This window comes from Theropithecus gelada, chromosome 13 (genome assembly GCF_003255815.1).
Source record: "Theropithecus gelada isolate Dixy chromosome 13, Tgel_1.0, whole genome shotgun sequence".
NCBI lineage: Eukaryota > Metazoa > Chordata > Mammalia > Primates > Cercopithecidae > Theropithecus > Theropithecus gelada.
The window spans coordinates 2,466,646-2,480,901 of NC_037681.1; the positions used below are offsets into that span (position 1 = coordinate 2,466,646).

Genomic DNA, 14,256 nt, shown 5'->3' on the forward strand with positions numbered 1-14,256 from the left:
GAGTAGGTTATACCATTGCCCCAAATCTCATGGTCTAGCACCAACAAATGCTTATGTCTTGCTCTTGCTACATTCTTCACAAGGGCCATGCAGTCACTCAAGGATCCAGGCAGACAGAGGCTCTACCATCTTGTATTTGCACCATTTGGAGCACATGGCCTCTTAAGTTGCTTCTGTAGATAAAGGATAGACAGGAAAATTCCATATGCTCTTTTTCCTGCCTCAACCTGCAAGGGATGTATGTTACTTCCATGCCTATATCATTGGCCATAACTGATTACATCTGTAAGGAGACTGGGACATATAGGTGAGCAAATGGAACATATAGAAAGTAATGAGTTATTTAATATCCCGAGCTGCCTTTGGAAAATGTTGCTGAGCAGGCATTGAAGAGTATCAATAAAATTTATTGAGAATTTGTTTATTATGACTGATTAACACAGGTAAAAGCCAGCATATTACTGATTAATATAGGTAAAATGCAGTTAAGAAATTGGGAATGCTTTCTCTTCTGCTATGATGCGCAAGGTGTTTAACATTTATGCCCCTCTGAAAATTACTAGGTAGTCCTAGTCATTAGATCATCTAGAAGTTTGTAGTTTTAGAGCTTCGAAGTTGACTTCTGTCTTTTCTATTCATAGAGTTACATATTCTGTGGTGATATTTTTGGCTCTTGATTTACATTGGATACTTTCACAACCCACTGCTCATGAAATTTGCTTTTGTACTTACTGATCGTTTTTGCATAGACCCCTCCAGGCCATGACCAGCTGTTCGGATTTTATAAACGGGACCTTTGCACTGTGAACTGAGCTACAACAGGCAGGCAGGGGCAGCAAGATGGTGTCACAGACCCAAGTCTTCATTTCCCTGTTGCTCTGGATCTCTGGTGAGGATTTCAAAAGTGCCACAGTCTTTTCAGAGTCATATCTGTGTAGAAATAAAAAAAAATTAAGATATGATTGGAAATAATAACTATTTCCAATATGGATCCAATTATGTGCTGACTTACACTACTACTAGAAAGCACATTTAAATGACATATTTCAATTATATATGAGAAAGCGTGTGTAAGTTTATGTATAATCATTGTCCATTACAGGTGCCTGTGGGGACATTGTGATGACCCAGTCTCCAGACTCCCTGGCTGCGTCTCTGGGAGAGAGGGTCACCATCAACTGCAAGTCCAGCCAGAGTCTTTTATACAGCTCCAACAATAAGAACTACTTAGCCTGGTACCAGCAGAAACCAGGACAGGCTCCTAAGCTGCTCATTTACTGGGCATCTACCCGGGAATCCGGGGTCCCTAACCGATTCAGTGGCAGCGGGTCTGGGACAGATTTCACTCTCACCATCAGTGGCCTGCAGTCTGAAGATGTGGCAGTGTATTACTGTCAGCAGTATTATAGCTCTCCTCTCACAGTGCTTCAGCCTCGAACACAAACCTCCTCCCCATGCACTGGGCCAGTGGGTCTTCGCTGCAGCAGCTGCTTCCTCTGCACACAGCCCCAAACACGCGGGCTTCCTCTGTGTGTTGGGGAGGTCACTCTCTTGATTTAGTCCTTGGAGGGTTTGCAGGGCCCAGGATACAATGAAGGGATTTGGCTTTTTCTGGATTTCTTTCTGTGGAAGGTTATTAAAGCAAAATGTAGTAAAGATCCCTTAGAGACATTGTCAGGAGTTTTCGTGTTTCAGGAACCTTCATGTTTCACATGGACACATCACGTGACCGAGCCAAATAGATTTATCTTTACTTTCTAGACCAGGGTTCACAGAGTTTTACACACTGACGGGTGAATTGTTTCTTCTGTGTGCTTCCTTGACTCTGGAAAGTTTCTACTTAGATTCCTAATTCTCTGGTTTTTTTTTTTTATCCTTTATCTGCAATCCTTCCCAATATTAAACCTTGATCCTTCCTATTCATAGCCTCCCACATAGTGTCCCTCTGTAGCTTTTTCCTTCCAGAGACCCTGTTTTCCAACACAACCCCTCTGGTCGATGTTGCTGAAAATTCTTATTCACTCTACCTCCTTTTGTTCTGCCCTTCCCACCCCCAGTTTCTTTCCATCATATTAATACTTTCATAGGCAATTTTCTAATTTTTGTTACTCTAGAAATAAGTGACAGCATTTTTCATTGCCTTTTACAACAGTTTGCCAACTTTCTTCTTATTTATTTATCATTTTTTAATTTTCAATTTTCATGGTACATAGTAGGTGTGTGTGTATATGTGTGTACACACACACACACACATATGTATATATATATAGAGTACCTGAGATATTTAGATACAGGCATGCATTGTGTAATAATCACATCATGGAGAATGGGGTCTCCAGCCCCTTAAGTATTTATCCTTTGTGTTACAAACAATCCAATTATACTCTTTTAGTTATTTAAAACTGTATAGTTAAGCTATTATTGACTAAAGTCACGCTGTTGTGCTAGCAAATAGCAGGACTTATTTATTCTTTCTAACTACTTTTTTGTATCGATTAACTATCCCCACTTTCCCCCTACTCCCCACCCCCACCCACTACTCTTCTCAGCCTCTGGTCGCTATCCTTCTAGTCTCTATGTTCATGAATTCAATTGTTTTCATTTTTAGACTCTGCAAATACATGAGAATAAGTGATGTTTGTCTTCCTGCGCGTGGCTTATTTCACTTAACGTAATGATGTTAGTTCCATCCATATTGTTGCAAATGACAGGATCTCTTTCTATTTTATGGCTGAATAGTACTCCGTTGTGTTTATGTACTACATTTTCCTTTTCTGTTCATCTGTTGATGGACATTTAGGTTGCTTCCGAATCTTAGCTATTGTGAACAGTGCTGCAACAAATACGAGAGTGCAGATATCTCTTTGGTGTACTGATTTCATTTCTTTGGGGTATATACCCAGCAGTGGAATTGCTGAAGGATACGGTAGCTCTATTTTTAACTTTTTGAGGAACCTCCAAACTGTTCTCCATAGTGGATGTACTAATTTACATTCCCACCAACAGTGTACAAGGGTTCCCTTTTCTCCACATTCTTACCAGCATTTGTTATCGCTTGTCTTTTGGATATAAGCCATTTTAACTGGGGCGAGATGATATCTCATTGTAGTTTTGATTTGCATTTCTCTAATGATCAATGATGCTGAGCACCTTTTAATATGCCTGCTTGTCATTTGTATGTCTCCTTTTTTTTTTTTTTTTTTGAGACGGAGTCTCGCTCTGTCGCCCAAGCTGGAGTGCAGTGGCCGGATCTCGGCTCACTGCAAGCTCCGCCTCCCGAGTTCACACCATTCTCCTGCCTCAGCCTCCCGAGTAGCTGGGACTACAGGCGCCCGCCACCGCGCCCGGCTAGTTTTTTTTTTTTTTTTTTTTGTTAGTAGAGACGGGGTTTCACTGTGGTTTCAATCTCCTGACCTTGTGATCCGCCCCCCTCGGCCTCCCAAAGTGCTGGGATTACAGGCGTGAGCCACCGCGCTCGGCCTGTATGTCTCCTTTTGAGAAACATCTATTCGAATCTTGTGCCTAATTTTGATTGGGTTATTAGACTTCTTCCTATAGAGTTGTTTTAGCTTCTTATATATGTATTATAGTTCTTAATCTCTTGTCAGATATATAGCTTGTAAACTTTTTCCCCTATTCTGTGGTTGGCTCTTCACTTTTTTGATTGCTTCCTTTGCTGTATAGAAGCTGTTAAACTTGATGTGATCCCATTTGTCCATTTTTGCTTTGATTGCCTGTGCTAGTGGGGTATTACTCACGAAATCTTTGCCCAGACTGATGTGGAGAGTTTCCCAAATGTTTTCTTGTAGTAGTTTCATAGTTTGAGGTCTTAGACTTGTCTTTAATCCATTTTGATTTGCTTTTTCTATATAGTGAGAGATCAAAGTCTAGTTTCATTCTCTTGCATATGGATAGCCAATTTTCCCAGCATTATTTATTGAAGAGACTCTTTTCCTAGTGTCAACTGATGACACTTTTGTTGGAAACGAATTCACTGCAGGTATGTGGATTTATTTCAGGGTTCTCTATTCCTTCCATTGGTCTATGTGTCTGTTTTTATACCAGTGCCACCCTGTTTTGATTACTATACCTCTATAGTATAATTTGAAGTCAGGTAATGCAATTCTTTCAGTTTTGTTCTTTTTGCTTAAGATAGCGTTGGTCATTGTGGGTCTTTTGAGGTTTAATATAAATTTAAGGATTGTTTTTTCTATTTCTGTGAGAAATGTCATTGGCGTTTTGATAGGGATTGCATTGAATCTCTAGATTGCTTTGCGTAGTATGGAAATTTTAACAATGCTGATTTTTCTAATCTATGAGCAAGAAGTATCTTTCCATTTTTGGTGTCTTCTTCAATTTCTTTCATCAGTATTTTATAGCTTTCATTATAAAGATCTTTCACTTGTTTGGTTAATTCTTACGTATTTAAGTGTGGCTATTGTAAATGGGATTATTTTTAATTTTTTTCAGAGTGTTCACTGTTGGCATATAGAAATATTATTGTTTTTTGTATGTTGATTTGTATCCTCCAACTTTACTGAACTGGTTTTCAGTTATAATAGTTTTTCAGTGGGGTCCTTAGGTTTTTCAAAATAAAAGATCATATCATCAGCTAACAAGAATAATTTGACTTCTTCCATTCAATTTTTGATACCCTTTATTTCTTTCTCTTGTCTGATTGCTCTAGCTAGGACTTCCAGTACAATGCTGAATAAGAGTAGTGAAAGTGGGCATCCTTGCCGTTTTCCAGATCTCTCAGGAAAAGCTTTCACTTTTCCCCCATTCAGTATGATACTGAGTGTCTGTTATATACAGTTTTTATTGTGTTAAGATATGTTTCTTCTACAACCAGTTTATTAAGTGGTTTTTATTTATTTATTTATTTATCTTTTTTTTTTTTTTGAGACGGAGTCTCGCTCTGTCGCCTAGGCTGGAGTGCAGTGGCACAATGTGGGCTCACTGCAAGCTCTGCCTCCTGGGTTCACGCCATTCTCTGGCCTCAGCCTCCCGAGTAGCTGGGACTACAGGTGCCCGCCACCACGCCGGGCTAATTTTTTGTATTTTTAATAGAGACGGGGTTTCACCGTGTTAGCCAGGATGGTCTCGATCTCCTGATCTCGTGATCCACCCGCCTTGGCCTCCCAAAGTGCTGGGATTACAGGCGTGAGTCACCGCGCGCGGCCATTTGTTTGTTTTTTACACACCACTTCTATTGGCTATTCCTAGCTCCAAGAGGATCTGTGTTGATGTTGTTATTGTTTTCTAATACGGAAAAAGAGGACAACTGAGGTTAGGAGACAAGTAGCCACCTGTGCACAGGGTCAGACATAAAGTCAAATGATCACTGATGCAGCTCTGGTGATCAGCCTCTCTGAAAAATCACCAAACTTAACCCCAAATCCTAAGGACTCCATACCTAAAACCCCCTAAAATGAGATCAGTGAAAATGAACAGGGTGCAAAATTGGGACCTATGAAAATGTATCTAGTAGGATCATGATCAGTCAAGCAAATGGGTTTAACTTGGGTTTCCTGGACTTGGTTTTCTTTCATCATCATCATCATCATCATCATCATCATCATTATTATTATTATACTTTAAGTTCTGGGATACATGTGCAGAACATGCAGGTTTTTACACAGGTATATACGTGCTATGATGGTTTGCTGCACCCATCAACCCATCATCTACATTAGGTATTTCTCCTAATACTATCCCTCCCCTAGCCCCCGATCCCCGACAGGCCCTGATATGTGATGTTCTCCTCCCTGTGTCCATGTGTTTTCATTGTTCAACTCCCACTTATAAGTGAGAATATGCGGTATTTGGTTTTCTGTTCCTGTGTTAGTTTGCTGAGAATTATGGTTTCCAGCTTCATCCATGTCCCTGCAAAGGACATGAACTCGTCCTTTTTTATGGCTGTATAGTATTCCATGGTATATATGAGCCACATTTTCTTTATCCAGTCTATCATTGATAGGCATTTGGGTTGGTTTCAAGTCTTTGCTACTGTGAATAGTGCTGCAATAAACATACATGTATATGTGTCTTTATAGTAGAATGATTTATAATTCTTTGGGTATATATCCAGTAATGGGATTGCTGGGTGAAATGGTATTTCTGGTTCTGGATCCTTGAGGAATTGCCACACTGTCTTCCACAACTGTTGAACTAATTTACACATACCAAAACAGATATATAGACCAATGGAACATAACAGAGGCCTCAGAATTAATTCCATACATCTACAACCATCTGATCTTTGACAAACCTGACAAAACAAGCAACAGAGAAAGGATTCTCTATTTAATAAATGGTAGTGGGAAAACTGGCTAGCCATATGCAGAAAACCGAAACTGGATTCCTTCCTTACACCTTATACAAAAATTAACTCAAAATGGATTGAAGACTTAAATGTAAGACCTGAAACCATAAAAACCCTAGAAGAAAATGTAGGCAATACCATTCAGGACATAGGCATGAGCAAAGGCTTCTTTAGCATTTCTTTAATAGAGTAGCACTGACAAGTATCTATCTGTTTTTTTTCCAACTGTATTTCCTTCTGCTCTATTATTTTTTCTCTCTCTGTGACTTCAAATATTTGTAAATTAATTATTGAGAAAATAATAATAGTAATAATAATACTTATTATTATTTGAGACAGAGTCTCACTCAGTTTCCTAGGCTGGAGTGCAGTGGTGCAATCTCCGTTCACTGAAACTTCTGCCTCATGAGTTCAAGCAATTCTCCCATCTCAGCCTCCTGAGTAGCTGGGGCTACAGGTGTACACCACCAAGCCTGGCTAATTTTTGTATTTTTAGTAGAGGCAGAGGTTTACCATGTTGGCCAGACTGGTCTCAAACTCCCGACCTCAAGTGATCCGCCCACCTCGGCCTCCCAAAGTGCTAGGATTACACACATGAGCCACCGCACCCAGCTGAGATAATGATTTTTTAATCAAATAATTACGTTTTCTTTCTATTCTCCATATATTGATGTATGATATATATTGTCATTGAAATTTTGATTGTACTCACCATGGGATATCTTACTTTGGGATAGGCAGCATCTCAAATACAATTTATTTCCTTTGGCAGAAGGAGGATTATTTTGTTGTGAATTCAAACCTTCATTAACTTTAGTGTAACACTATGCCATAAGTGACGTGTCCTGTTGTTAAATCACAAATAGTATTAGGACTGAGAGGCTTAGGCAGGAGAATGGCTTGAGCTCATGGGTTTGAGGCCAGTTTGAGTGACAAAGCGAGACCCCTTGTGGAAAAAAAAGAGAAACTTTTAAATGCAGTGTATTTAAAACATATATTTCTAGACATTTATTACCGGTATAAGAAAATCGTATTTATTATCTAATATTATAAACGGACATGATCACTATCATTTCTTTAGTTTTTAAAAGTTTTCAGCATTTGTGTGATTATGTCATATGTATTTATCGATTGACATAGACCTTAATGTCTTATAATACAGAAGTGGACATCTGTATATTATAATTTAATTAAAAAATGAAAGAACTTCCACTTAGAATACCACTATAGCTGTTGGTATAAATGCAGAAATAAACAAAAAGTTAACTAAAAATTCATGTGTATGATGACATCGGAGAGCTACAGAAGACAAGAAGATCAGATGAACTAAAATTCTAGAGAAGAAAGAGACCTCTGTAGGTGAGGTAAATCTGAGCTCTCATTTAGGTTTGTGTGTGTGTGTGTGCGCGCGCGCGCGTGTGGTTTCCACGGAATTTATTTAATCAGAATAGCAGAAGTTTCTAGAAAAACACATTTAAAAAAATTTTTATATTATTTATTGTAATCTGTTGACATACACGTGTTTATTATTTTGTGTGACTTTTTGTTTTTTTAATTTTTGTAAGGTCAATAGTGATCCTTCTTTTATTCCTAATTTTAGTACTTTGAGTTTTCCCTTCCCTCCTCTTTTTACATTTTTATATAAGTAGAGCTTAAACTTTGTCATTTAAAAAGTTTTCCCTTTTTTTTTTTTTACTTTGTTTTTTTATTATTATATTTTAAGTTCTAGGGTACATGTGCATAACGGCCACGGACTGCAGATGATTCTAAGTTTTGAGTAAAAGCGTGGCTGGGGGAAACAATTTTACACTTTATTGTGTGTCCGGTTACATATATGATAAAACTAAAAGCCACGTAATGGAATAAAACATTGCTTTATATATTAGTAGATACCTAAATGCAATATGGTCTTAAAAATGAAATCACATGTATATAGTTGTATTTCTAAGTATATTAGTGCCTCCTCATCCAAAAATCCCCTTTCTGTGGTTTCAGTTACCTATAGTCTACCACAGCCTAAAACACATGAGTACTGTACAAGAAGATATTTTGAGAGCAAGAGAGACCGACCAAATTCACAAAACTTTTATTACAGTATGTTGTTAACATTGTTCTATTTTACTATTGTTATTAATCTCTTGCTATGCCTAATTTACAAATTACACTTTATTATAGGTATGTATATATAGGAAAAACAGTGTATAAAGGGTTTGGCATTATCTGGTTTCAGGAGTCCACTGGGTGTCTTGGAACCCATCCCCTGAGGATAAGGGGGAACTACTCTACCCAAAACTGAAGCTATACAACAATGAAAAATATTGAGAAGACAAATCCAAGTATAAGTGAAGACATTTCTTTGAATTCCCAGGTTTCATCAAGCATAAAAACTGCCAATCTTGTTGTCCTTTTCTTGTATGTTATTTTGTATCCACATTCTCTGAATCTGATTGGATCCCTGTATTTTATTTTATTTTCTGTGTGACATTCCCCATATATAGATATACATATACATATATATACACACACATATGTATGTCATTGGTTTCTGCTTTGGGGGTTGAACGTCCTTCTGGGTGTCCATTGTTAGCCGCTGCACAGCACAGGGATGCAGAAATAAACATGAACTTCTAGGGTTTTCCTACATTATCCTCCTCTTTATGTGTCAGAGTCTTTCCCACAGCACAGGTCCTTGTTCTCACTCTGCGCTTCTAAACAGAACCCAGCTTGTTGCTATCTCACTTAGTTCTGCAGTGAAGTTTGCTGAAGTTGAGTGTTGACAGGGTTTCTGGGTTGGCCCAGGCAGAGGTACACTACTGGGAGGAGAATCCAGCTGAGTTTGGCAGTTGCTTGGAGCTGCCTTAATAGATGGTCAGGAGCTGAACTCGTAATACCGGGCTGGATTTCTCCTTGGTATATTTGCTGTGGTCTCCGGTGAGAAAGGCAGCTGAGAGGGTGTGCCTGAAAGACAGTGTGAAACTTCTCACAGTTTCACGGGGCTTCCTATCTCTAATGCTGCACTAATTGTCCCTTATGTGTTCTTCGACATGGCCCTTGGCTCCCACCACTGAATCTCCTACTGACCTTCCCAGACCCAGTTCTGCCTTTTGGTCAACATAATCTACTTCCTGACTACATGGTCTGTTCTGAACGATGTTCTCTCTCAGATCATTTTCAGGTGTATGATAAAGGTAGATTCAACCTTTGGCAGCTCACCTATACTCTACTGTGTTAAAGAAGAATGTGTGATATGACCTGAGGTGCATTTGGACTAAAACTTTACTAACCATTGAATCTCTGAGACTGAGAGCCCTGTGTGATGCTCCACTTTCCCATGAGCTTGCAGTGGCTCAGGGCACAGTCTTGAGTGCCAGGAAGGCATTCCTTCAACTCTATGATTCTTCCTAAGAAATACCTCAGAGCTCACACCTGGACTTACATCTCAACCCCCACCCACCAGCATCAACATCCAACTTAGGAGCCACAGAGCTGGGTCTTGAGCCCACAGTTGACCTCTACCATGTGCCCTGTATCTTCTTATTTACTATCCTATGTCCAAAGCCAGATGTGTGTGTGTGTGTGTGTGTGTGTGTGTGTGTGTGTGTGTTTTGGGAGGGAGGGATATTAGCTTTTCTATAATCTTGTATTGAGCATATATTTTTATGAATTCTAATTCTTCCAGACTTGGTGTTTTACTTTTAAAATGCAGCTTGCAATTGAAAAATTTTTTTATTCCAAGTCTGTGACTGAGACTGTTCAAAGACTCTTTGGCACTAGGCCTTTGTGTTTGAAGAGATTTACAAACTCTATCCAGCAGCTCAAAATAAAAAATAAAATAGTTTTCCTTTGCTACTCCCTCGAAGAGAGTAGTATAAAATCCTGTGCCTGCCCCTGCACTGGAGAAGGACTTGTGCTAAAAGAAAGTGGAAAGGGAGAAGTGGGGTAAATGAAGTGGGAGTGGAAAGTGGGAGGTGGGAGAGAAAAAGTGTCTTATGTCACCAGATGTTATCATGTGTGCACACTAGCACCTGCTTAACCAAACAAAACAAACAAAAAAGGTCTCAGTTTTGCGTTGTCATGAATAAGCTGCAATTCTGTGACTCTCAGGCTGAATGAATTTAATTGATGAATGTACACAAGGCAGGGAGGAGGAGTATGAGCTTTTACTAGGCTTTCTCCTCTATCACTTCTGGTTACTTGAATGCCTCCATTCTGCTCCTGGTACTACCATGCCAAAGAGCTGCAGCTGAGGAGGTTGAATGAATGGTCCTTAAGTTGAAGCTGAGGCATGCATGCACCCTAGCCCTCATGGGTAAGCTCTTTCCCTGAGCCCTTTGACATCTTTCCCTTATATAGACTCAGAGATTCTGTTGAGTTACTCCCCGGAGAAGCAGCACATGTGGGGAGCTGAGCCACTCCAGTAGGGAAGCTTAGGTTCGGAACTGTTATCACTGTGTGAAGAGATTGTGTACCTTGCAAGCAGTGATAAATCCCAACATCCTCAACCTCCACTCTGCTGACTTTCAGTGTGAAGTCTGTGCCTAACTCACTGCCACTGAACCTGTCTGGGAGCCAGAACTGGTTGGAAACACCATAGATCAGGAGCTGTGGAAACTAGCCTGGCTTCTGCAGGTACCAGTGCAAATAGGTGTATTCATCACTATGCAGGAGGCTCTAACTAGACCTGCAGGAGATGGAGGCTGGCTCTCCAGGGGTGACGGGCAAGGAGAGTGGAATCTGGGTCATCACAATAACCCTAATGAATCCTGAAATATTGAGAGAAAAGTACAAGGTTATGTACAAATATGTGTTATTTTCGTAATTTCATAATTTTTTGTGAATCATTTCAGGCTATATCATTTTTGTGTGATTGTGATTTGGTTTACATCTCTAAATACCTAATTTTTAAGAAAGGATATTTACAAGACACACACGAACTTCTAGGGTTTTCCTACATTATCCTCCTCTTTGTGTGTTAGTCTTTCCCACAGCACAGGTCCTTATTCCTTCTGGATTATTCCACACATTCACATATCTAAACATCACATGCCCCATCCTGGAGGACAGTACATGCACATCTGACACGTGCACATAACACATACAGGAGGCAGTGGGCCCCCCAGAGCTCACCCTCCTACCCCATTCTCCTTCCTCGTCTCCTTCTTTCCTTACCAGGGACCCAGAGCATCGACAGCCCCAGGAGCTGAGCAGGGAGCCTCATTGTGAGAAGATGAACTGAGGAGTCCTGATCAGTCAAGGCAAGGTTAGAGCTGAGCTTTTATCTCAGACTCACAAGGGAAAGTCCTCCCTAGGGGACAGTATGTAAATCCCCTGGTGGGTGCAGCAGTGTGGAAAGAGCCAAGGGGAGGGTGGAGGTCCTCTTTTTTGAGCAAAATGACATCAAGTATTTTCTGTCTTTGGAAGAAAGTACATAGAGATTTAAGTCCATGCCCCCTGCAGCAGGGGTCCGAGGGATCCCACTGTGAAAGTCTAGATTTACAGTGAGGACACAGTGCATGTGGTCCTGCCCCTCTAAGAAAGCATCACAGATCTGACAATGTAGAGATGTTTGTTTAGGTCAGTCTTTGGGATTGCCACCTTGTTTGGCTCCTTTCTAAGCTAGTCTGAAGACGGAAACAGCTTCCAACCTGTCTAGTACTGATCTTCACATTTTTTTCCTAATAACAATATGGAGTTGAACTAGTTCAAGAGTTGTCTGGTATCTGCTATTACCAGATAAACTGTTTAAGAATGTTAGGAACAAGTGTTAGAAATGGTCTTTTCCTAAACATAGTGAATTAAACTTCATGACAGCACTCAAGTCAAGAAAACTTGGCAGGGAAAAATACATCTGCCTCTTTAAGCTAGAGAGTGAATAACTTTGTTTAAGGTAGAGGTAACAGGGAAAGGATTTCAGGCCTTAGATAGTGAATATGAAATTTCTTGTAATTAGTTGTTATAAACTGGTGGATATTCTATTCTCTCTGTGTGTATATATTTGTAAAATATATATGTAAAATCTTTCTATATAGAGATTATATAGCATATATGTGTATATGTATATATATAATTCATATATGTGTGTATATATGTATATACATCTATACCAGATTAATCAAAAGGTTTCTTAAGGAGGTAATTCTCATTAATCAAAAGATTTCTTAAGGAAAGAATTCTCCCGGGACAGTAGGACAGAATGAACAAGGGATTATTTTATATATTCTTTATGAATGGTAACAGAAAATTATTCCCATACCTTTTCTTTCTTGTCATATAGTTGGATAGTCACAGTTGTGAGTTCACAGTTGAAAAGGAGATTTCATATGTTAGAACAACAGAAATTGAATCAATTCTTTTAATGTCTTTCCTTGGACTGTCATCTAGGATGGTCACTATGGAAGAGGGGCCTAGGTCAGAACGGTCAAGGCATTAACTTCAGACTCCTTCCCTCCAAAAATGTGAGACCAAAACTTTGTGTTGTTTTTGGTCACCAAGCTTGTGATCCTTTGTTACAACAGCTCTAGGAAAGGTATACACCCGCCATCCAATACAGAAACTTGTCTGGGGGAAATTGAGAAAGAATTCTATGGAGTTTTTTTTTTTTTTTAATCTGTTTTACTACTATTCTATTAAATAGTAGTAAATTCAATTCAGCCTGAAAAAGCTACTTTTACACAGTATTTATAGATGCTTGAATTTAAGAGAATGTTGCTAGTTTTTGTGAAATTAATATAATACCCTTGAAGTCCCCAGTTCTGATTGATGGTTTTATTTCATGACTTGTTGCCTTGAAATATACAGAAAATATAAATGTTATAGAATTGTCTTCTTAGAAAAGTGCTTTGAAATTTTTCTATATTATCTGTAGATAAAAAGTCTGATAGTCTTATTTTTAAAGAAGAACCTCTGTCTACTATTCGTTAAGAAACCATGCTGTGAGCCAGACAACAAAACTGTCCAGCTGCCATCGTCAACCAAGTGACAAAGGACTAATACAGGTTAGTTTTATTGTAGTTTCGTCTTGTTGAGAGAATCTGTTATTTTGGAGTCAGTAAAACTGGAAGCCACTGTGTGATTTTTATCACCTGGGAAGACTGACTTGTTGGTGGAGTCAGTGTTTGTGGGGTGGAGAAAGTGATATGGTTTCACATCCTGTAGATTTTGAGCTAAAGACTTTGTCAACCCAAACACCTCACACGCATAGTGATTTGGACAAACTTGGAAACATTCAGTAGCCTGTTCACTATCTGGTTCCCAATGGAGGTTCTTTCTGATTAAATGTGACAGTTTGTTATTGCATGAAAAGTGACATCATTCCAGCCAGCTGAAGTAGCTTTCTTATCTGCAGATTAGTTGGAGTGGAATCCTAAGTCCAGAGGCACCTGTGATGGAGGTTAGTCACTTTCTCTAAGTAACTGTAATTTGCAACCCACCACTAGAGAATAAATACACAGATTGGGCCAGGTGCGGTGGCTCACGCCTGTAATCCCAGCACTTTGGGAGGCTGAGGTGGATGGACCACGAGGTCAGGAGATCGAGACCATCCTGGCTAACACAGTGAAACCTCGTCTCTACTAAAAAATACATACACACACACACACACACACACACACACACACACACACACACACACAGCTGGGCGTGGTGGCGGGTGCCTGTAGTCTCAGCTACTCGGGAGGTTGAAGCCGGAGAATGGCATGACCCCGGGAGGTGGAGCTTGCAGTGAGCCAAGATCGTGCCACTGCCCTCCGGCCTGGGCGACAGAGCGAGATTCCGTCTCAAAAAAACAAAGCAAAACAAAACAAAAAACCAACCAACCAAACAAACAAAAAAATAAAAAAGAATAAATACACAGATTAATATCCTAGTTAACAGAGAGCTCAGGAAAAGCTCAGTGAATGTGTTTATTCTCTGAGTGTATACGTCCTCTCTAA

General features: G+C 39.6%; 1 protein-coding gene and 2 gene segments (V, D, J or C); 1 reads left to right on the forward strand and 2 right to left on the reverse strand.

Moving 5' to 3' along the window:
* The window catches only part of LOC112604943, a 315,492-nt gene that overhangs the window by 27,233 nt on the left and 274,003 nt on the right, over window positions 1-14,256 (reverse strand).
* LOC112604946 lies at window positions 609-1,665 on the forward strand. The segment is given in 2 exon segments: window positions 609-889; window positions 1,103-1,665. Coding segments are annotated over 2 exon segments (507 nt in total).
* On the reverse strand, window positions 8,624-8,906 carry LOC112604599 (DNA-directed RNA polymerases I, II, and III subunit RPABC4-like). The gene is made up of 2 exons (XM_025353738.1): window positions 8,851-8,906; window positions 8,624-8,816 (listed from the first exon to the last, which is right to left on the reverse strand). The coding sequence occupies exons 1-2, from the start codon at window positions 8,904-8,906 to the stop codon at window positions 8,624-8,626; spliced, it is 249 nt and encodes an 82-aa protein (XP_025209523.1).